Genomic DNA, 21,243 nt, shown 5'->3' with positions numbered 1-21,243 from the left:
TCAAGAATAAGCGATATATGACCAGTAAGTGTCTTTACTTTTGAAGTTGATTAGTTTGGCGGACACCTGTTGCCGGTGCCCCAAGAAATTAATGCGCGTTGAGGCTCGGTAGCGCACAAGTTCTTTAGAAAAGTACCACTTACCTCTTTCCACTCGCAGTGCTCCTTCAAGGGATCTTCGTCCTCCATCGCGCTGCACAAACAAAACCCCTTTACAACACGTTGTTTCTCGCGGTCACACCGCAGTACCAACCTTGAATCCTAAACCGCCGTTCCACTTCAGCGAAGATTCCCTCCGCGTTTGGCCGCGAAAGCAACAGCCAAAATCCAGCTCGCGTGGATATCTTCGTAGTAGCAGCTCTATGCGTTCCACGACGTTACAGCAGTTACAGTGTAACGACGTTCCGAAGTCGAAATGGCGGACTTTATACTTAGGTCATTAGGTGGCGCCCTCTCATAACAGAATACTTTTTATTTTAGTTAGCTGCATGTTTAAAACATGATCTTACTTTATAGTTGGCAATTTCACATAATTGTTTTTTTTGCGCATATACTATGTAATGTTTTTTTTTTGTACGGAACTACCAATAAACAATGGCTCATGTCCACTACCTCGTGTTTCCGGATCGCCGCTTGAATGTGCACAGCTTTCGGTTGTGTTAGTGGTGTGGAGAGCTTGGTAAAGTCGCGTGGACGGCGCAGGTATGCGGTTGGAGAAAGACGCCCTGATCGCCGAAAGTCACGATGGACTCCGGAGGAACACCTTGGAGCTGTTCCTCAGCTGCAGGACAGGCGACCTTGCCCGGGTGAAGTACGCGAAAAATCGAGCACCCAAGTCGACCCTTTGTCGTGTGTCGAATCCGGCACGGCATGATGACAGCTGTCAGCCTCCCGTCATTCACTTCTCCCTTATTTTTCTGAAGGTACCTCGTCGAAGAACAGGAAAGCGAGCTCAACGTGAGGGACAGATGGGACGGCACACCTCTGTGAGCGGCTCGATATCGCGACCTGACAAATTACTCAGGTTGCTGGTCGAAATCGAGCAGTCATTTCCTTCTCACAATTTTTCATTTCTTTTTTAGATACTACGCCTGTCTCTGCGGCCACAAGGACGTCGTCGAATATTTACTCTCCCAAGGTGGGCATTGTCGCGGGTTTCGCGCGCACACAATTCATAGCATGCATGCACGTTTTTCGTATTAATACTTTCATTCACATGGGCAACTGGCGTGGTTATCGTTTCTTTAACATTGATATGCCTATTGTGCACCGTAAGGAGCTGGATCTACTGATGTCACATAAAATGATATTCACCAGTGTCCCCATTCATTTCCCCTCTCCAAGTTTCACTTTATACCGGCTGATCGTGTGTATGTGTGTTCAGGTAGCATATTGAGGTTCGGTTAAGTTCCACCGAATGCACTGCCGATCAACATCACTGAAAAAAAAAAACGCACATATTTGTTCCACATACCTCATATTGCAATGGGGCTAACAGTGCACTTAAAAGGAATGAGTTGCTTTTAATCGGTATGCTTTTAAATGCTGTACATGAGCTCATGCGTGTTTTTGCTAGCTTATCTCTAAACCTATTGCTATACATAGTGTGCTAATTTTATGCGTGCAGATTTGTTCCAGCAGCTTTCCTTTCGTGAGAGCACGCATGCTAGTTTACCTTTCCTTTTTACCGCACTCATTCGCAGGCGCAAGCTGTGTGGCCAACACCTTCGATGGCGAGCGCTGTCTGTATGCATCGCTGAGCCTGGAGATTCGAGATCTCCTGCGAGACCGAAAAGTGATCACGTCGAACACGATGCGCCGGGACACCTATGATGAATTCTTGCGCAGGTACGAACTTCTTTAAATTTTGCCACGATGTTGGACAGTTCCCGTTGTGGTATATGCAAACGATTAGGGCTGACTAGCCTAACAGCCCCGTGACCTCAATGACCAGTTCTGCATATATGGGCATTAACCCGTTAACCTTTTCTATTTCACTATATGCCTTATGTCTGCTCGTGACCGGCCCCTGTTTTACTCGCTTTCCGTTCTGAGCATGCTAACGAGCAAGCTGGCTGGACAAGGCACTGTATGCTGGTCCTTACAATGAGTTTCATGTCAGCTAGTTATCGAGGTGCACTGCAGGAGAGTCCCCATCAGTATGATTTCAATGACGTTGCGATGAGGACAGAAAATTCAATATTGTGGCTATTGCTGTCACTGCCATATCAGTGAATGTCACACATTATGTACTAGCTTACTGGTATGCCTAATGTACTGGGTCTTCTGTTGGTTTCGGAAAGAGGTATACCACACACTTTTCCTACCTACACCACGAGCTTGCTCTTACTCAATTTTAGAACGCAGCTCCTAGGCACCCGTTCCTACATTCCGTGTCGGCGTTGGTGTTGTCGGCGTAACCGGTTGTCCATGGATGGATGGATACGGCTGTTGTTTGATTTCTAACCTTGCTTGAACATCTGGTCCAACATCCAAGTAGCAGAGCGAAGCGCCACCTGGAAGGTGACTGCCACGGGAAGATGCCGGAGAGTGGTTAAAAGCATAACATGCCACCTGTCAGCGATGGCAGGTGTCGCGCGAACAGCTGCGCTCAAATTTCGCATTACCGGCTATCATCAGTTTTTTGTGCAGTCTGTCAGTTTTTTGTGCAGTTTTTTCTGCTTTCAGTTACGTATACCAAAGTGCATGACTTTGCAGAACATCAACTTGCAGGAGTTCAGATGAAACCTAAGATCTGTTTTCTTACTTATTTTGATATACTTTCACATCCACATACTGACTTACATGGTACATTGTACAGTCACTGATGGTGCCCTGCTTCTGCTGCTGTGGTCTCTTTGGTGTGACAAACACAGTACATCTGAATGAATGTTCCAGCTGCCAACATTAGCTTTAAACGTACCGCTGGAATGCTTTTGTGGGTCAGTTGAAAGTTGTAACAGCAATGCAAGCATCATTTAAAAGACTCTGAACACAAATCCGTCAAGGTCTTGTTCTACTGACAGCCAATAGTTTCAGTTCTCATGGCTCTGTTGGTGTTTGTTTGAAAGCAAAAGATGCTCTCATTGCTGCAAAATTTGGAGCTAAAGCCACAACATTTTTGTTTCACTGCTGCAATTAAAGCTTGGCAGTGGTGGCATTAAGGTTGATGGTCTTGCATTGCTTAGTATTTGATTTCGTGCTAAAGCTGCATGAGTAATAGTTCTAGTAAAAAAAAAAAATCTCATTTATGTGCAAGTAGCTATTTGACTTTTTTTACCCCTTCTGCCCCGCTTCTGCTACAGAGGTGACGTTTGCTCGCTTCATACTAACTTGCGCCGGACTTCGGGAGGCATGCAAGCAATACCTCGGTATTCAGGGTTACCACCACAGCCGGCCACCAGACACTCGGATCTGGACTAATGGACCCCAATACCGGGCCTTGTTGGCATTTATAGCCGACACCGCCTTGCACAAGTACATATAACTCTCCTATGCACATATAACTCTCCTATGCCGAAGGGCATATTTGCGCAATAATAATAAAAAAAAAGTGGTGACCGATTAACCTAGGCCAACTTTAATTGTCCTCTCTAACCCTCTTTATTTGTTACTGGTGGCACAGTGTGCAGCATGGTTCGAGTGAGCAACTGTAAGGTGGAGAAAGGTGGCAGGGTTTGAGTGGAAATCTGCTGGAGGACATTTTTTTTTCTTCTAGATTCCCTGTCACCATACCTGACAGCTGCATATGGTACTGAAATACTAGACGTCAACAGGCTCTGCGGCCACTGCCAATTTTCTGTTTACAGCCTTGCAAGTTCACGAAGTTAGCATGCATTGAAAGTGAAACTGCCAAAACAGTTCTTTGAAAATGAAAACACCAAGTATTGTGGGTGCACTGCGTTGTCTTGGGAAGGCATGGTGACGAGAGAGAGTAGACCAACTGACGTGTAGAGTTGGTCTCAAAAAGGGTAGCATGGCCCTTTGTTCTCCTGGAAGTTCTTTACAATAAAAAAAATCCAGTCTACAATGAAAATTTCATGCTTGCAGGTGCTTGGAGGACAGTCAGCACTGTGATGTATCATTCAGTGTACAAGGGGAAATAATTCCTGCTCACCGCTGTGTGTTGGCGGCACGCTGTGACTTTTTCCGCCGTTCACTGCTTGACAAGTGGGCAGGACGGCAGCTGATTCCAGTTACTCACCATGCAGTAAGTGTGCCGTAATGCTGCCTGCAACAACTTGCCATTCTTTCGTAACGTCGTTTATACTAAGTATTTGTCCTCTGCAGCTATGTGGTTAGTATGTGCCAATTTTTGGGGCCCCAGTCACTGCGGCACACCCCTGGTTTCAATCACAGGTCACCATTTCGTCTACATTTGCCACAAACTACTTCCCGTGCATGTTAAAGGGGCCATGCAACAATATTTAATATGGAAGAGCAGTCGGTATTTTATCATTCATCATCGCAACAGAAAAATTTTTAAGCTACTGTTGTATCGTAGTAATGATAATTAGCAATGAAACAGTACACGTAGCATACGGTCGAGCCGATCTGTATTCTCCTACTTCGTCGTCTTCTCTCCCCCCATGCGCGCGAGTGCGTGCAGCGCACTTGCCACACTTCATCTTTATCACATTTCCGCCGCACTTAAAAAAAACAAAATGTCTAGCGGATGTCATAGTCTTTGAACCATGCGGGCCGCTTCTTTTTGCGAGTACTTCGGCGAGGCGGCGCAGGAGGTGAAGCCGCAGTTGCCGCTGCGGATTTACTACACAAGGGTTGAGGAGCGGCTGCCGATTCCGGAGCAGGCGGAACGGCTGGCATCATATGGATTGAAGGCGCGTCCGAAGAAGGACCCTGGACCACGGTTCCGGACTGTGGACTGGGCGGCGGCATTCGGTTGCCGTCGATAGGCGGCGAAATATCAGCGAAAAAGGCCGCTGGAGCTGAGGAGGACAGTTGCTGCTGAACTACTTCTGGGCGAACCGCAGAAAACTTGGACGAGTGCCACACTCGCCCATCATCCAGCAGATAAGATGCAGGTCCACGCTGCTCCACAACCTTCCGAGGCTCCGAAAACCGAGCTGACAGTTTGCCTCGCTCATTTGGTTTGCGGACACGCACGTACTGGCCAATCTGAAAGTCACGACACTGGGCGCCACTCCGCTGGTCCGCATAAAGCTTGTATTGCGCTTGTTTCTCGTCAAGCCTCTGCCGCAAAAGCTTAAGCGCTTTTGTCGGATCCATTGAGAAGGACTGATCCGGCAGTCCTACGACGTTAAGTCTTGTGCGGGGCAACCGGCCATGAAGTAGGACAGCTGGTGCAATTCCTGTCGTGGCATGGGGCGTACAGCGGTAGACACCGAGGTAGTCCACAATCGCTGTACGTAGGTCGCGTCGCTCGCACAGAGCTAGCTGAATGTAGGACTTAAGCACTCGATTGAATCGTTCAACGAGTCCATTAGCTTGGGGATGGTACACTGAAGAGTAGCAATGGCGTATCCCCCGTTCGCGGAGGAAAGTTTGCATGGCCATCGATGAAAATTGAGGTCCGTGGTCAGAGACAATCTCTTGAGGGTAACCCTCACGAGCGAAGAGGCCAAGCAGGAATTCTTGAACGGTTTGAGTTGTGATGGCATCAGCGAAGACAACTTCTGGCCACTTACTGTAATAATCCATGAGAGTAATCGCGAAGCGGCAGCCACTGGGAGCTTGGTCGAAAGGCCCCACGATATCAATGGCAACCTTATCCCAAGGTTTCTCTGGGAAGGCGACAGGTTGCAGAGGAGCTGCCACCGGACGAGCCGATTTGTCACAGGACTGGCACACGACGCATGTCCGTACCATTTCTTCGACGTGCTCGTCCATTCGCGGCCACCAGTAGAGCTCTCGCAGTCGACTTTTCGTGCGGCTGATCCCGGGGTGTGACTCGTGCGCGATGTCCATGAGGCGTCGTCGCAAACTTTCGGGAACGACGAGCCTGTCACCTCGGTACAAGACGCCTTGCACGACGGACAGCTCCGAGCGCAGGAGATAGTATGGCCTAAGGTTCTCCGATAGGGATTTCTTGTCCGGCCATGTCGCCGATGTAAACTGAATGGCTTGAGCAACTGCCGCGTCGCTGATGGTTGCCTCTTGAAGCTCTTGTAGAGTCACGGCTGGCGATAGCAGGCAGACGAAGTCGTCGTCACTGGCGTCGAACTCACTGGGCTCACTGCACGATGTGGTCGGTAAGGGAAGGCGAGACAGAGCATCCACAACAGAGTTGTCATTGCCTTTGCGGTACTCTACAGTGTAGTTGTAGCACAACAGGCGAGCCGACCAACGTGAAATTCGCAACGGCCGATGGCCTGTTCCTTTCGTCGACAGCAAAATGACAAGTGCACTGTGGTCGGTGCGTAGAACAAAAGGCCGGCCCCACAAATACACGTGCCACCGTTCGCACGCCCAAACGCAAGCTAGGGCCTCACGTTCACCAACAGAGTACTTTCTTTCTTGGGGTGTCAAGGTACGGGAGGCAAACGCAACAGTTTGCAGGGAATGGCCGTTGTCTTGCTGAAGCACTGCCCCAAGGCCATATCCGGAAGCGTCAGTCGTTAAGACCACGGGAAGGGCAGGATCAAAAAAATGCAACACGTCACATGACGTCAACATGGACTTCAGTAGTTTGAAGCTTGAATCCGCAGCAGCAGTCCAAGTGAAGGCGGAGTCGCTGCCTCGAATTAGGGCGCGCATAGGCTCAACGACGTCGGAGTAATGCGGGATAAACTTGGAGTAGAAACCCGCAAGTCCAAGGAGGGAGCGAAGCTCGCTGATGTTAGATGGAGTCGGAGCCTTCGTAATCGCCTCGATGGCAGAAGAAAGCGGAAACAGTCCTTCACCGCTGACAACATGCCCCAAGAAAGTGAGCTTCGGGACATCGAAGACACATTTGTGGTTGAGCTTGAGTCCAGCTTGGGACAGGCGCTCGAGAACAGCACGAAGGTTGGTCAGGTGCTCCTGTCGGGAGGTGCCATGGACTATGATGTCGTCGATGTAGAAGAGGACACCTTTGCACCCTTTTAAAATTAAGTGCATCATCTTCTGAAAAGCCGAAGGCGCCGAAGCAAGGCCGAAACACACTCGTTTGAAGCGGAAGAGGCCATCATGGGTAATGAATGTGGTCAATTCCCGACTCTCAGGGCTAAGTGGTACTTGATGGTAAGCCGAGGCAAGGTCCAACTTCGAAAAACGCTGTGACCCGGCCAAGCTATGTAGAAGTTCTTCCGTTTGAGGCAAAGGAAAACTGTCGACCACAATAGTCTTGTTCGGCTCACGCAAATCGACGCACATTCGGATGGAGCCATCTTTTTTCCGAGCCACGACTATGGGTGAAACCCCGTTCAATGAAAACCCGTTCAATGATGTCTTGAGCTTCAAGCTTCTGGAGTTCCTCGGACACCTGCTGACGAATGGCAAACGGCAGCCGTCGGAGCTTGCAAGCAACAGGAGAAACGGAATCCTGCACTCTGACTTTGTGCACGTAGCCACGAGCAACTCCGAGTTCCTTGGAGAAGAGATGTTCGAAGTGTGGACGTAGCTCAGGAGGTAACAGAGGCGTATCCGGTGTCATGGAAAGACATTCCAACGATGCACCTTTGATCTTCATTTGTAGAGCGGCAATGGAATCCAGGCCCAGCAGCGTTGTGCCTCCCGAGACAACGTACAACAGGATGCAGGCGGTACGGTCGTGGAACTTTGCTGTGGCAACAAAACACCCTTGGACTATAATCCGAGACTTAGAATAGTCCAATAGTTGAACTGCAGTTGATTTAAGCGGGAAACATTTAGCGAAGAATCGGTGGTATAGATCTTCAGAAATAATTGACACAGATGAGCCGGTGTCAATCAGGAAGCGGATGAACTTGCCTTCAATCAGGACTGATGCGAAAATTCCGTTTTTTTGACTTTCAACATTGAGAATAGATGCACTGCTGGAGCCATCCGGCATCGACGATGTGTCAGCAGTATCTGCAACTTGCTGAACTTGAACAGGACGGTCGGACAACTAGTAGAGAGAGTCGAAATGGCCCACCTTGCCGCACCGACGACACTTGCGGTTGCGGGCTCGGCATGCAGGGTTGTTCGCTAGGTGAGTTGTAGAACCGCAGCGGTAGCACATGCGCTCTGGTATTGCAGCAGCAGGTTGTGATGGTTGACTTTGGCACTTGCAGCAATGGGCCTGAGGTGGTGTTTGTCTCGATCCACGCTCGCATCTCACACGATGTACTGGAGCGTCCTCCTCAGCCAATTCCCTGGCTTCCCGAGAAGCTTGCTCACACTGTCGAGCAAGGAGCATGGCGCGCGACAGAGTCAAGGAGGAGCCTTCCATGAGTAGGCGCTCACGCAGATGGCAACTCGAGGTCTTCTCCACCAGCTGGTCCCTGATCATATCGTCCGCCATGGTCCCAAACCCGCAGTCGGCGACAAGACTGCGAAGGACAGCGACGTATTCATCGGTTGTCTCTCCTGGAGCCTGAACTCGACGGCGAAAGCGATGACGTGCGGCGATTACATTCACGGACGATTTGTAATGCTCCGACAGGATGGATATCGCCGCATCAAATTCGTCAAGGCGGGGCGTCTCGTCACCGGAGTGCGAAGCCGCAGCTGTAGGCGCTGGAGGGGACGACGGCGGCGCCAATGTATAAAAAATGCGCTGACCTTCCAGTCCGAGGCAATTCAGCAGGATGGCCTTCCGCCTGTCCGCGCCCAGAGTAGAGGCACCAGAGGCCAGCATGTAATTCCGGAACGCCAGCTCCCATTGCTCCCATGGAAGGGCAGGACGACCAGGAGTCGGCAGGAAGGGTGGTGGTGGCTGAAGCCCAGAAAAGCTCATGACGGATGGTGAGCAGGCCACGTGAAGGTCCCGAATCAAAACAGCATCCTCGTCGCCAAAATATGTTGTATCGTTGTAATGATAATTAGCAATGAAACAGTACACGTAGCATACGGTCGAGCCGATCTGTATTCTCCTACTTCGTCGTCTTCTCTCCCCCCATGCGCGCGAGTGCGTGCAGCGCACTTGCCACACTTCATCTTTATCACAGCTACCTTCGTTAAAACCAAAGATACCTGCGATTAAAAATGACGCTCCTCCTCTCCCGCTTCAACCCGTACGTGCCGAGGCTCCACACACACGAAAATGAATAAATAAACAAAACAGGTCGGGAGTGTGTCTCGTTCTGCCCACGCCACTTGGGCACACCCAATGAGAAGGCTCGCTCAGATTCCCTGCTCTGTGTCGGCGGGAGAACTGTGGCTAAGAACACATGGTGGGATGTCGCCCTAATCGGCTGCGAGCTGAGACTTTAAAAAAATTAATTGTAAATTGTAGGTATATGCAGAGCTTTTAAATTTGACTCGAATACTCACAAAAAAAAATGCTACAGATTTGTTGCGCTAGAATATGATCATCAAGATCATTTCAGGGTCCTTTTAGCACTACGTTATATTGCTGACAATTTATTTACCTGAACAGTAGCACTGAAACATGTTCTTTGCATTTTGTGAGGAGAAAACATTTTGAAGCCCGATGATAATCATTCTTTCGGTTTGATGTATTGCTTAATCTAAAGTACTTTGGGCATGTTGGCTGAATTCTGTGATGTGTGCACTTCTCAAGCATGTGTTGCTTGTAATCTTTTTATTGAATGTTCTTTTTGTTTGTTCTGTTAGTGTGCAGGAAAGCAGCTTTTCCTCATAGTACAGAATCGGGAAGTTTATGCTTTAAAATGAACCATTTGTTCTGATAGTGTCATGCACTAGTAACATCTGGTGGCAAGGAATGCAAGCCATGCTTTTTATTTTTGTTGCCCTAAACATAGGTCACAGAGCAGGGCGAAGAGTTCTAAACTCTTGCTGAAGATGGATTACAGGCTTTTATCAGTGTGCTTCACTGTGGAAAACGATAGAAAAATGAGTAGCTCAGTGTGCTTTAAATTGTGTGTGTTTGCTAAAAATGTAATAAAAAATGCTATAAAAGATGCAGCTCATGGGTAGACACAGTTACCTTCCTAGCTACTAGATGCCACTGGCATGCAACTGGTACCTAGGGCACTCTTTTGTTCTCTTCAGGTTGATGGTGCTGTGTTCAGGATCATCACTCAGTATCTGTACACAGGTGGGTATATTAAGTGATAGTTTTCAATAAGCATGAAGCAGTTATCCGCAAGCTGTTAGAATGCTTCCTTTTAAAATGATTTTGTTGAATACTTGCAAGTTTGCCCACTAATTAGTAAATTGTAGTCTATGAGGGACTGTGCTGGCTTAGTGTGCGACTCTTTCTTGTTTGTTTTTATTATTATAATTTACTTTTGTTGATATTTTATCTAGTCTGAAAAGGAAAATTTTGCCTTCTTGCCTTTCCTCTTGTTATGAAGTCAGGGTAAATGCCTAAATTAACTGCTATGCAGTTTTTCTCAGCATGCAAGGAGTAGCGGTCGCATTTCACTAAGGCAAGGCGCTATGCTATTTTCTGCACGGGAGCCAGGCTCACAAAAGGATTTTCTTGTGTGTATGCATTTGAAACATCATTATCTCAGTCATTATTAGGGCAGTAGAGCCAGGCCAGTAGTTGTGAGCTGATGGGGAATGTGGGCAAGTCCGTGGTTATAGCAAGAAGCCATTGCTGTTGGGACCACTGCAGCTTTCTGCACACGGCTACTGCTTGAACAATGCAGCTGGATGCAGAATAGAAATTAATGAGCTGATGCGCTTCTCTTGAACATCAGCATTGTACAATACTTGAGTGCACTGTCAAGCCACTAAGGGGAGCAAAGCAGTTTCATACAACATAGCTTCGTAAGCTGTCACTGTGGCTGCGGTAGCGTGTTCAGAGAGAAGTGTTTGTTGCTCCAAGCTATGATCACCTCCCTTCCATGTCATCCTCCCGAGTGAAATGGTCTGGTTGCAATACAGAAAGACTAGTGCACCTATGAAAGTGCTCAAAAGCAGCTTTTGTTGCGCAATCATGTACAAGCGCAAAAAACAAGGACAAAGAAGGACTGGACAACTGGTCCTTGTTTTTTGCGCTTGTACATGATTGCAATGCACCAACTCGCCCAAAGGTCTGTGCTTTTGGTGCACAAATTAAGTTTAACATGGCCTGGTGGGCTTAATGTTCAGTGGGAGGCAGCTTCAGAAATGTGGCTACTTCAATGGAGTTCCCTTCTTATCGAAAACCATCATGTAATGCGAGAGCAGAGGTGTTGCCAAAGGGTGTGCACTTGAGCGCACAGCCCCTGCTATTCAGTTGCTTGTCACTATAGCACATTTCTTGCTGACAGATTCAAAGCTGTTTCCAGAGCTCGTATCTAAGTAAGCACTGATACGTTGTTGCATTACTTGCAGGCCGACTTGAGATGCAAGCCAAGCATTTTGAGAGTTTTCTCGAGCTTGCATCACGATGCCAGCTCATTTCTCTCATTGCGGATGTCAAGGAAGCTTTAGCAGAAGTGCTGAATCAGGGTGAGTGAGTGCGCATGCGCTCAAGCACGGCTGTGATTTGGAATGTTTGGACATGTCGTTGCCTCTGAAGCCAGATAGGTTAGCTGAACACATAAATGACAGCAAAATGGGCGCATGGATGCTTCACACTATGAGATTGTCGATGCTGCTCGACGCATACTCTGTCGCATTAATCGCTTTGATCGTCTATTAATTTTTCATTGATCTTCACATTTAATAGTTGTGCTGTATTTTAGCTACCACTGAGGGAACCATACATCCATGGGGCAGCCTTTTGTGAAGGCCTGCAGGATGAAGTAGGACTTAACTATGGCTGATGACTCCAGCTGTGACTTTCACATGTCTTGTGCCCCCGACAAGCACGTTGGCACCTTCCTTCAGTGTGTTCAGCGAGTATAGCTTGTGCTAACCACTACTTTGTTTAGAAATGACCATTTGAGGACTCTGTTGTGCCTTTCATGTGTGAAGTACAATGGTATTTTCACATGGAGTTGCTCTGTGTCATCACAAGCATTCCTCTAGATTGTGCTGGGACTGTACAGCATGCATGCCTTCCTGTGCATGACATTATTTGGCTTTGGGGGTGCGCTTCAGAACACAGACCTAATCTAACCTATGTGAACACCTTTGACTGTGCATTGATTGTGTGCATGCAAGTGTGCATGCAAGCATGCATGTGTATGGCACTTCTTTCATTGCTGTCATCTAGAGTGGCATGTCAGGTGCATAGACAAGGTAAAGCCTTCACCATGGTAAAGAGTGCCTCTCAGTGTCTCTCTTTTCTGTAAAAATTGGGCTTTATAAGTCAGCATGGTCCTGATAGGGCCCATCAGCTGACGCTTCATGGTGAAGCCTTGTTGTTTCATTTAGGTGAACTACTGGTGTCCCTCAGATTTTTTTTTGTATAAAAGAGAGTTTGATTGAAACTAAAGTTGAACATATAAAAGAGGGCTTGACATTTGCAGAAATCTTAGGCTCAGTGACCTGGCCCAGTTATACGATAGCATTATTTTTCAGTAAAGATGCAGACTGAAGTCTGCAATAAAGACAGAGTCGTACGGTATGGGCCAAGTACTCACAGTGGTGGTGCATTGAGTGCATTTCACCAATCACACTGTTGTGGTGCAAAAGCATTGAGGTTTTTAGATTATGTTTCTTGATAACTGTACGATAACAGGTGAGGATTTAAGCTTTCCTAACCTCACCTAGATTGCTGGGAGTAGTAGGGATATCGAAAATTTTATGGTTTGATTGGTACATACAGCATTGAACAGTATGTTCATGAAGCATTGCTCGGAACATCATAGATTTCACATTACTGTGTGATGGCTTGTGCATTGGCGCGATGTACGTATAAGTCCATGAACTAGTGACTGCGGAATCACAGCACTGTGCTCACCCTTTCACAGTTAGCACCATGCAGTCATGGCACAAGGAAGACGTGTTTCTGCATTAGGGCTTGGTGTTGGAGCTTAGAGTTGCTCACTTTCCTTGCGCAACAACTCTCAGTGTACTTACCCAAGCAGCAGAGGTAATCGGCCCAATATTGGAACCATATTGGCCAAGTCCGGCCCTACAAAGTAGCAGAGTGAAACCATCCATTTCCAATATTGGACTGATTACCTGTGCTGTTTGGGTAGTAAGTAAGTTCTTTTTTCCATGCAGGAAGCCAGAGAAGTGGTGTCAGCGCAGAGAGTGAGACCATCCTTCTTGAGCCCACACATTACCGGGAGCAGCTTCAGAGGGACTTCTCCACATTGCCCGTTGAGCTTGCATCAGGGGTAAGCTGCTGGGCTGATTTGTTATTTTTCTGTTTCTTTTTTTATTAATTTTTGTAAGGTCACTTGTGCTCTCTACTTGTTCATTCATCCATGTGCCCATTCACTCACTTGGCTTTTATGGTGCATATACAGGCTATGCAAAACTGGGTAGTGAAAAAGCAGCAGTGAAACACAACCACTGGAAACAGCTAGCTCAGCGGGGCGTGATAAGTCTGAGCTGGCTTGAGCTGATGACAGTTTCTCTTTGCCAATGGTTTGCTGGTTTTTTTTTAATTATGAGGCCTTTTGGTGAAATTTTCACAAATCTTACTTGTTGATTTGAATATGTTCTAGTATACGTTCATGAGTAATGAGTGCAGCAGGAAGTGATTTTTGTGTGTGTTGTGTTGTGGTTTATGGCACATAGGCAACTGAGGCCATCATGCGCCAAGAACAAGCTGTAGGAAAAGTCTTTTGTTGAATATTATAGAAGTGCAAGAATCACCCTTGCTCTAGCGGCCCTCAAACATTAATATTACCCAGTGAATATAGGTGATTTTTGCTTTGAATTTTTATTTTCTCTGTTATTAATTAATGGTCAATACATTACTGTTGCTGCACTTTACCAAGGGTGGTGGAGGCCTTTGTTGGGCCTTCTAAGTACCATTAGTCCAGGCCTTCCCTTGCAGGTTAAGGAGCGAAATAAAGTGAAAGTCAAAAAGACAGAGTAAAAATTATTGCAGGGTTTAGTTGTATCCCTGCAGGAATTTTAATACTGTTACTTCATTCAGTTCCCTCGGGTACATATACAAGTATTATTGCTGTTGCTAATGGCGAAGGCCTTTAAAAGTTCACACACGTCTTGTCCTCGCTCTTTGCTCAGTAGCATTAGCAAGTCTTTGGCACCACTGCATTACAAAGAAAAGTAATTGTGACATCAAACCAGCCGTAGAAAGAAATTTGACAAGGCCAAATGCGAGAGATAAAATGACTTGGACTTCTCAAAATTTTTTAGGTCTTATCATGTATGTGTAATAAGTTCCAGGCTTTCATCATCAATTGTTACTTCACCATTTTTATCTTTTTTTTTGGTCGGTGTCATTATGGGTTTGTTGTGCATTTTCAGCAGGTAATTTTTTTCTGCCAATGAGCTTAGAAGCAAACCTGTCATTGTATTTATGTCAAAATGTTATTCAGGTAAGATGGTGAAAATATATGCAATGTAGTTAAACCAGGAGCTGTGGTAAGGCTTTTCAGACCATTGACAACAAGATGTATAGCATTTGCTCATTTTTTGCATGATGACAGTGTAGTTAGTTTTGTGTTAATGAAAACCTTTATTTTTATTCTAAGTTTAATAATTTGTCAATGGTGACCATTGCCTGACTGAGGGACCTGTTAAAAAAATGTGGCTGTTAGTTGCACAGCAGATTCAGTCAAAAATTATCCTACTTTTATATATTTAAATTAACCTGTTTGTAGTAATCTGCTTGTGCCAGTCTGAATTACTTGTTGCGTAGAGGTACGAGCAATGATGTTTACATGCCTCAGGTCACTGCTGGCGGTGCTGCATTCCCTGCTGAGGAACATAACCATGCAGACATCTGCATTAACGTGGATGGTACACACTTTCTTTGCCACAAGGTAAGACATACCTGCTGCATACCTTTGAAGTACATCTCCGCGTCATGATAGAAACGCACCTTAAGCTTGGGGGCACTGGTTGTAGAGCCACTGGCTAGGTAATGCCCCGCTTATGGTACTTTGAGTCATTGAGTCAGATATAGGGTTGTTCTGTAATCTGTTTGGTTTTTGTGGGAGCAGTGAGCATGGAGAGCTGAGAAGGAAGAGAGTTAAGTATTTAGTTTGGAGATATCAGTGTATGCGCTTGCTAGATGTGTCTCTTAATTTCTGCAAGCAGTTAGTTAAAATTCCCTAATTAGTTGAAGCAGTTAAGTTATGTTGTCCTGTGCATCATGCAAACACAATCATATCCCCTTTGGGCGCTGCGTCCACATATGTGGACGCGACCTAACGCAAGGCTAATTTCCTTCTTTGAATAACGCGCTCTTACGATTTTTACCCTCCCTGTCAAGTTTGTGGTGCCATCTCTTGTAGCTACAGCGAAATATGTTTGTAAAAAAAGAAAATATGTGTCTCACATCATTTGTCGGAAGGACGAGTAAATACCTTGTACTTTTTGCATTCTATCATAACAAATGATCGCGAATGATGCAATTTAGGGCTCAGAATGTGTCGATAGGTTAATGTAGAAACGGCACACCAATTTTCATCCTCATAGACGATGAAAAAATGCTGCGGTAGATGTTCGAAGTGGCGTGTCCACAAATGTGGACATGGCGCCTTAATGCAGAAAATATCAGTGGCGTTTTCTCCCCACAACGCGCTGTTTTTTTGTGCACGTATGGCACGAAATAGGCTTACTGTTTACGGCCATTGAAAACCATGCTTTTACAAAGAGAACGTTGTATGACTCCAGCGCAGAAGCGTTTTTCATGAAAATAGCCTATGGAGAAGCGCCTCCAAAGTGCTGCCGACCGAGCAATGAACATCCGCAGGTCGTCGCAAATAACCGCCAGTTAACTGAGCCACTGCCAACAAACACAGCGCGCTATGACCAATGCTTATAGTCACGGAGGTCTAGGAGGGTCTTAGGCCCCTTGCTAGTATTCAAAAAGGGGTCCGAGGCCACCTGTGCTTGATAGTAGAACACATGAATCTGAAGGAAGCAACAATTTTCAGTGACGGCCAGAACATTTTTTCAGTATCGCTTTGAAATTTTCACTGCAGTCTTTAGCAAGAATCGTTTCATTTTGTATGAAACTTGACACGGCGAAAAATACAAAGTGGCAGCACTACACAAGAAGGGATGAAAAAGGAGAACCCGTGCCCTCACACCATGATTAGTTCAGAGCTGGCCGCTCAGCTCCAAGGCTACAAAACAACAATCAGCACATTGGTAGAGCGAGGGGACAGTTTGTTTCAGGTCTCTGACATAAATTGAGCAAACAATGACCTTTAAAAATGATTTTTCATTTTTGCAAAAACCATGTGGAAAACAGGCCGCAAGATGCTATCTCTTTCTCCCTTTCCACCTGTGCTCGGATCACTCGAGACCCCTTTGATGCATGTGGACTTGAAGCATTACTTATGATGGAAGCAACCATTGGCCCCACCTTCTGAACACGTTAATTACACAGCGGTGCCGACATGAAGGCTGCACATCTAAAGCCACGTTCGGTGCATGAAGTGCCGAATTTTCCTCTGCCTGTCGTCACAGAATGGCTGTTTTTATCTGTTCTATAATTCACGACCAACAGAATAATACCCTGAAGCGCATATTCTCACATCTAAACATTTATTCGTGTCTAACGACCAGTTAAAGAAGGCAAGTAAATGTAGCAGTTTTTACGATCATGTATCAGGTTTAAGGCAGCGTGTCCACAAATGTGGACACGTATAAAATATGCTTAAATATGAATTTTTGCATTTTTTGCACATCACTTCTGCTTAGTATACTGATCATTATTTATGCAAAAGAAGAATTTTCCTTTCAGCAGATTAAATTGGTTCCTGAAGGGGATATGATTGGCTTAATATTGAGAGTAACTGTATCTTATAGCAAGCGCACTCCTGTAGCATGGCTTCTAGCACAGTAGTGATATTGATGTGAGATAGAAAACGTTGCGGACACAGAATTGAAAACATGACATAAGATGGTTGAATACTTGAGGTACATCCAACGTAGTGCTAAAGGGTGCTGGGCTCCCCCCGCTTGCGGCCCTTCAGTAAGGCAGGCCTAGTGCACTGAATGTGCAGCTCCATTCTTCGACATTTGTGTCAGGAATGCGATGCGTAAAACAAGGGCATGCCATACCTTCACTTGTCACACTTTTTGCAGGGAGTCTCAGAGCATCTTGCTGTGTCTTGCCTCACTGTCTGAAAAATTGTAATTCAATTTCTTTGTACTGATTCGGGACGTGCAACAAATTTTTTTAATGGTCAGTCAATTCTGAAAGCATTTGGAAATTCCGAGATTCACTATCATACCTTGCAATCAGCTGGACAGGTGATGGCATGTTTTTACATCCTGTGTGCCAATCTTGCTGGTAGATGCTGAGAAATAAATGCAAACATAGCTCATTGAGCCTGCTCTGCTAACTGGCAACAAGCTCAGCAAAGCTAGACTTTTTGCACTTAGCCAAGTGCCGCCGCTATAACGTTACAAACCTGGAAAGCCTGGCATTTCTCTGAGCCTAACTCTCACAACTACGAGAAATATAGATTGCTTTTGGGGTTTCTGCCGGAAAAAGTTCAGTTTTTCTGCACCAAAAATGGCACACCTGCTACTGTATCGCACAAAGACAGAAGTGCCGTCCCATTAGAGTACAACCCTGGTGTAATTTCAGGTGTTTTTGTGCAACCGGAGTGAGTACTTCCGTGCCCTCATTGAGGACCACTTCACAGAGGCCAGTCGGCTAGGCAGTGACCAGCAGCAGCTGCCAGTCATCGAATTGCAGCAAGTCACGCCTAACATCTTTGGCTGCGTGCTGCGACATGTTTACAGTAACTCAGATGACAGGGTAAGCGCTTTGTGTGCAGCCGGGATATTTTATATTTTGGGTTTGAATTGGCTTCAGTCCACAATTGACTTGTCTTTTCGGTGAGCTTTTTTTTATTATTATTGGATTCCCTCACAATTTGTGGCACCCCCTCAGCTCAGCCCCACAAGCCCAAATATTTTGAAGGTGCGACAAAGAAAAGATAATTTCACAATAAGCATTGTCATTAGCCAGTGTTTGGTTTACACATTTTTGAGACCACTACAGTTGTGGTGTGCCTTCATCTATGCGAGCTGCTCTTTTTTTGGAGAGGGCGTGCAAAAATTGTGAAATCTGGCTTTTTGGAAACTCATCTTTTAGATTTTTCTCAAAGTTTGTGGCAATATTTTGATTGGGACCTTGGCTACTAAATCAATAAAGTAAAGTTGGCTGACTTGTTTTATTAATTACATAATTAAGCACAGATAAACCCCGATGGTTAGCATTAGCTGCATCTCTTGACACACTGTCAAAGACATTAGCACAAAGCCTTGTGTTTGCGTATATCCCTGGAAACAATTGGGACACCTTGCTTATGGAGAAGGAACATTGCATGAATTCGGGGACAAAGGTATTTGCTTTGCAAGCACTGCAAAAAACAAAAATGATCAAATTTTTGCACTGCCTCAAACTCATTGGCACTCTGTACTGTTTACACATACTAGTTAAGGTTCTGCATAGTATTAGTTTTGAGCTGTGTACCTTGGGATCAATGATATTCACTTCTCACCGTGCCTGTGCTTCTGAATTTTGTCCCTGGGTGTGTGTACAGTTGTGTCCAGGTTGCACCTGCATGTTGTCTTGTGGAAATGGTGCAGACCTCGTCAAGACAGTTACTAATGGTTTTCCCAAATCTTTCACCAAGTGCATGTTATTGTAATTTTATCTTGGCAGGTGAATGCAACCAATGTCTGGGACGTCCTGTGTGCTGCTGATGTGTACCTGCTGCCAGACTTGAAGCGGCAGTGCGGGGCGCAGATAGCACGCTTGCTTGATGTTGAGAGCATCTGCGGAACATTGCGGGCATCGCGGCTGTTCCGCCTGCCACGGTTGGAGAACCAGTGCATAGAGTTCATGGCAAAGCACTTGGCCGAGGTGAATAAGGAAACATAAATGCTCCTTCCAACTGGTGCTGCTTGTTTCTTTATGGCTTCAACACTGCAAACTCTTTTGTTACTGGAAACACTTAAAAGGCAGTAGTCCGCAGGCTTCAAGCAGTAAATTTAAAATTCAAAGACACTTTGTCTCTGAAGCAGCACTAGACAGTAGTTAATAGACATGGTGGAACCAGCGGCCCATGTTGTAAAAGTGAAAACTGGAGATGTTAAAAGCTGTATCATAAAGAAGTACACATGTACTTACTACATGTAGTAGTACGCTGTAACACAGGATGTAGTTGCAAGACATCCCTTCGCATGTTACGAATAAATAACTACTGTATTCCCTCAGAAAAGCTTCTTTATGTAATGTCAAATGGCTTAAAGCACGAACCTGTCCAGAGAAGTGCATTTGATTATATTTTGCACTTGCCTTCGGCATTGAGACAGACCAATATTTTTTTCCATTTCAGGTCATTGAACTTCCAGAATTCCATGAGGCGATCCGAGAGGATGCGAAAGAGGTGAAACTCAGGCAAGAGACCGATTCCATCACCGTAATAGACGACATCCGCTACTATATCAGTGCCAATGCACGAAGCACAGCAGAGATTCTAGATGCCAATGTGAAGTTGAAGCTCATCGATGACCTCCTAACTACACTCGGATTAGATGCCTAAAGTAGTGCAATAGTGGAATGGTATCTGTGCCGTCCACAGCACCCGAGAATGAGTGCTGCTGCACATTATAGCTTACTGCAGCAGAGAATGTGTCCACAGCTGTGAAATTTCTATGCATTGCACAGACAGGCATTTAGTTTGTTTAAACTTTGATAGAATGAATCTGGCTTTGTTATTGGCTACGCACTTCATAATATAAAAATTTTGCGCCTTACATGGAAAGCTGATGCAAAAATTTTGCATGCATGAACTCACAAGACGGTTACGACTGTGTAACATGAAATTCAGCAATAGTGGTCATGTGATGCACCCCTGCACTGGCAGGCAGCGGTTCCAAACAGAGCCACCCGTAGGCTTATGCGACCCAGGTTGACCGCACAACCAACGCTGATGATGGCAACGCGAAACCCAGGGACGGGCGCCATAATGCATTCGAAAATTTTTCAAGCCCTTAAAATTCACCAGTGTCTTAAAGTGATCAGTTACCCTTTAGGGACAACAGGAAACTGCGGAACTGGCTGCCAAACATTGAGGAACTGTACAGTCTTGCAGCTGTGTTGTGCAACATATCTTTGCTGTATGCAGTGAGCGGTTCATGAACAGTGGTGTGTGTGCACCAAGGATACATATTTATTGCCTTGCAAAGGCTTAGCATGAGCAAAGGATGTGATACGCTGTGTCTTACAAGCAGAGGGCAGCCTGTGGATCTTGGCCATGACAATCCCCCTGGGTCCGCATTCTAAAAGGATTGCTTTTTGGTGAATCACTTTTTGTTGGGTGGAATGTCCTTTACAATGCCATGATGCAACAACACGGTGATGTCGATGGAAGTAGTTGCTGATGTTGCATTTTATGCGGTGATGTTTTGTCTGGTAAAATGACATGCAGTGTGTTGGATTGAAAGCTCAAAGTTCTGATTTTGGTGTGAAAGGTGACACAAACATATCTGTAGGCATACTGAATGGATAGCAGTATTTCAGAAATGCTCGTGCAGAATGGCTAGCCACATAAATTGATCAGGGAATCAAAAATACAGATCCCAAGTGGTCCTCAATGGTATCTGCCAGTAACCATGTTGCTTGACTGCATTGGCAGAACAAAAGTGACGTGGTAAACTGCAGCATCTCTGGCCAAATATGGGACAAAAGAGTTTGAAAAGAGTTCTTAATAATATACAAATAAATGAGTGCACGCCACTGCATAATTCAAGCATAGTCAACGAGCAATGGCTGAAGCAAATGCTTCTATGTCACTGCTCTGTGTCCCGAAATTTTAAAGGGACACTGAGGACGACTCCATTAATTGTTCTGAGTAAAAATTGATTCTCTGGCTATGCAGTTGATTCTCCAGCAACCAAAAAAAAAAAAATACTTATTTCTGAGGAAGTTGCGTTTAAAAATTTTGCCACCATTCGATTAAAACTCGTGAAGTCCACAAGATGCATTCTACTTGCGTCAGCGCCTACGCGTATACCCGTTTTTCTTTGTTTTGCAGCGCATACGGGTACAACGAGCTTAGCCGAAGATAAATCTACGCACTGTCACACTCGATAGGAGGCCAGAAAGGAAACTATT

The 21,243-nt window shown here is 45.7% G+C and overlaps 2 protein-coding genes across 6 annotated transcripts in view; one reads left to right on the top strand and one right to left on the bottom strand.

Moving 5' to 3' along the window:
* LOC144111882 (uncharacterized) overlaps positions 1-375 on the bottom strand; it is a 101,388-nt gene extending 101,013 nt beyond the window's left edge. The window contains exons 1-2 of the mRNA XM_077644910.1: positions 253-375; positions 144-192 (exon numbers count right to left, since the gene is read on the bottom strand). Coding sequence (XP_077501036.1) covers positions 144-188 — 45 coding nt within the window. The 5' untranslated portion in view covers positions 189-192; positions 253-375. The remainder of the gene's footprint in view (positions 1-143; positions 193-252) is intronic.
* A 213-nt stretch (positions 376-588) lies between these two features.
* Positions 589-21,243, top strand: part of LOC144111897 (ankyrin repeat and BTB/POZ domain-containing protein 1-like) — a 34,734-nt gene continuing 14,079 nt past the window's right edge. For 2 of the 5 annotated variants that reach the window (XM_077644926.1, XM_077644925.1), the window contains exons 1-12: positions 589-810; positions 923-985; positions 1,082-1,137; positions 1,703-1,847; positions 4,050-4,209; positions 10,119-10,164; positions 11,394-11,510; positions 13,176-13,291; positions 14,822-14,914; positions 17,701-17,874; positions 18,787-18,987; positions 19,463-19,524. In XM_077644926.1, coding sequence (XP_077501052.1) covers positions 704-810; positions 923-985; positions 1,082-1,137; positions 1,703-1,847; positions 4,050-4,209; positions 10,119-10,164; positions 11,394-11,510; positions 13,176-13,291; positions 14,822-14,914; positions 17,701-17,874; positions 18,787-18,987; positions 19,463-19,524 — 1,340 coding nt within the window. In that variant the 5' untranslated portion in view covers positions 589-703. The remainder of the gene's footprint in view (positions 811-922; positions 986-1,081; positions 1,138-1,702; positions 1,848-4,049; positions 4,210-10,118; positions 10,165-11,393; positions 11,511-13,175; positions 13,292-14,821; positions 14,915-17,700; positions 17,875-18,786; positions 18,988-19,462; positions 19,525-21,243) is intronic. The other 3 variants (XM_077644929.1, XM_077644928.1, XM_077644927.1) reach the window with 2 other exon arrangements.

This window comes from Amblyomma americanum, unplaced genomic scaffold (genome assembly GCF_052857255.1).
Source record: "Amblyomma americanum isolate KBUSLIRL-KWMA unplaced genomic scaffold, ASM5285725v1 scaffold_12, whole genome shotgun sequence".
Taxonomy (NCBI): domain Eukaryota; kingdom Metazoa; phylum Arthropoda; class Arachnida; order Ixodida; family Ixodidae; genus Amblyomma; species Amblyomma americanum.
The sequence above is the reverse complement of the archived record's forward strand: the minus strand, read 5'-3'. Positions and strand labels throughout refer to the sequence as shown.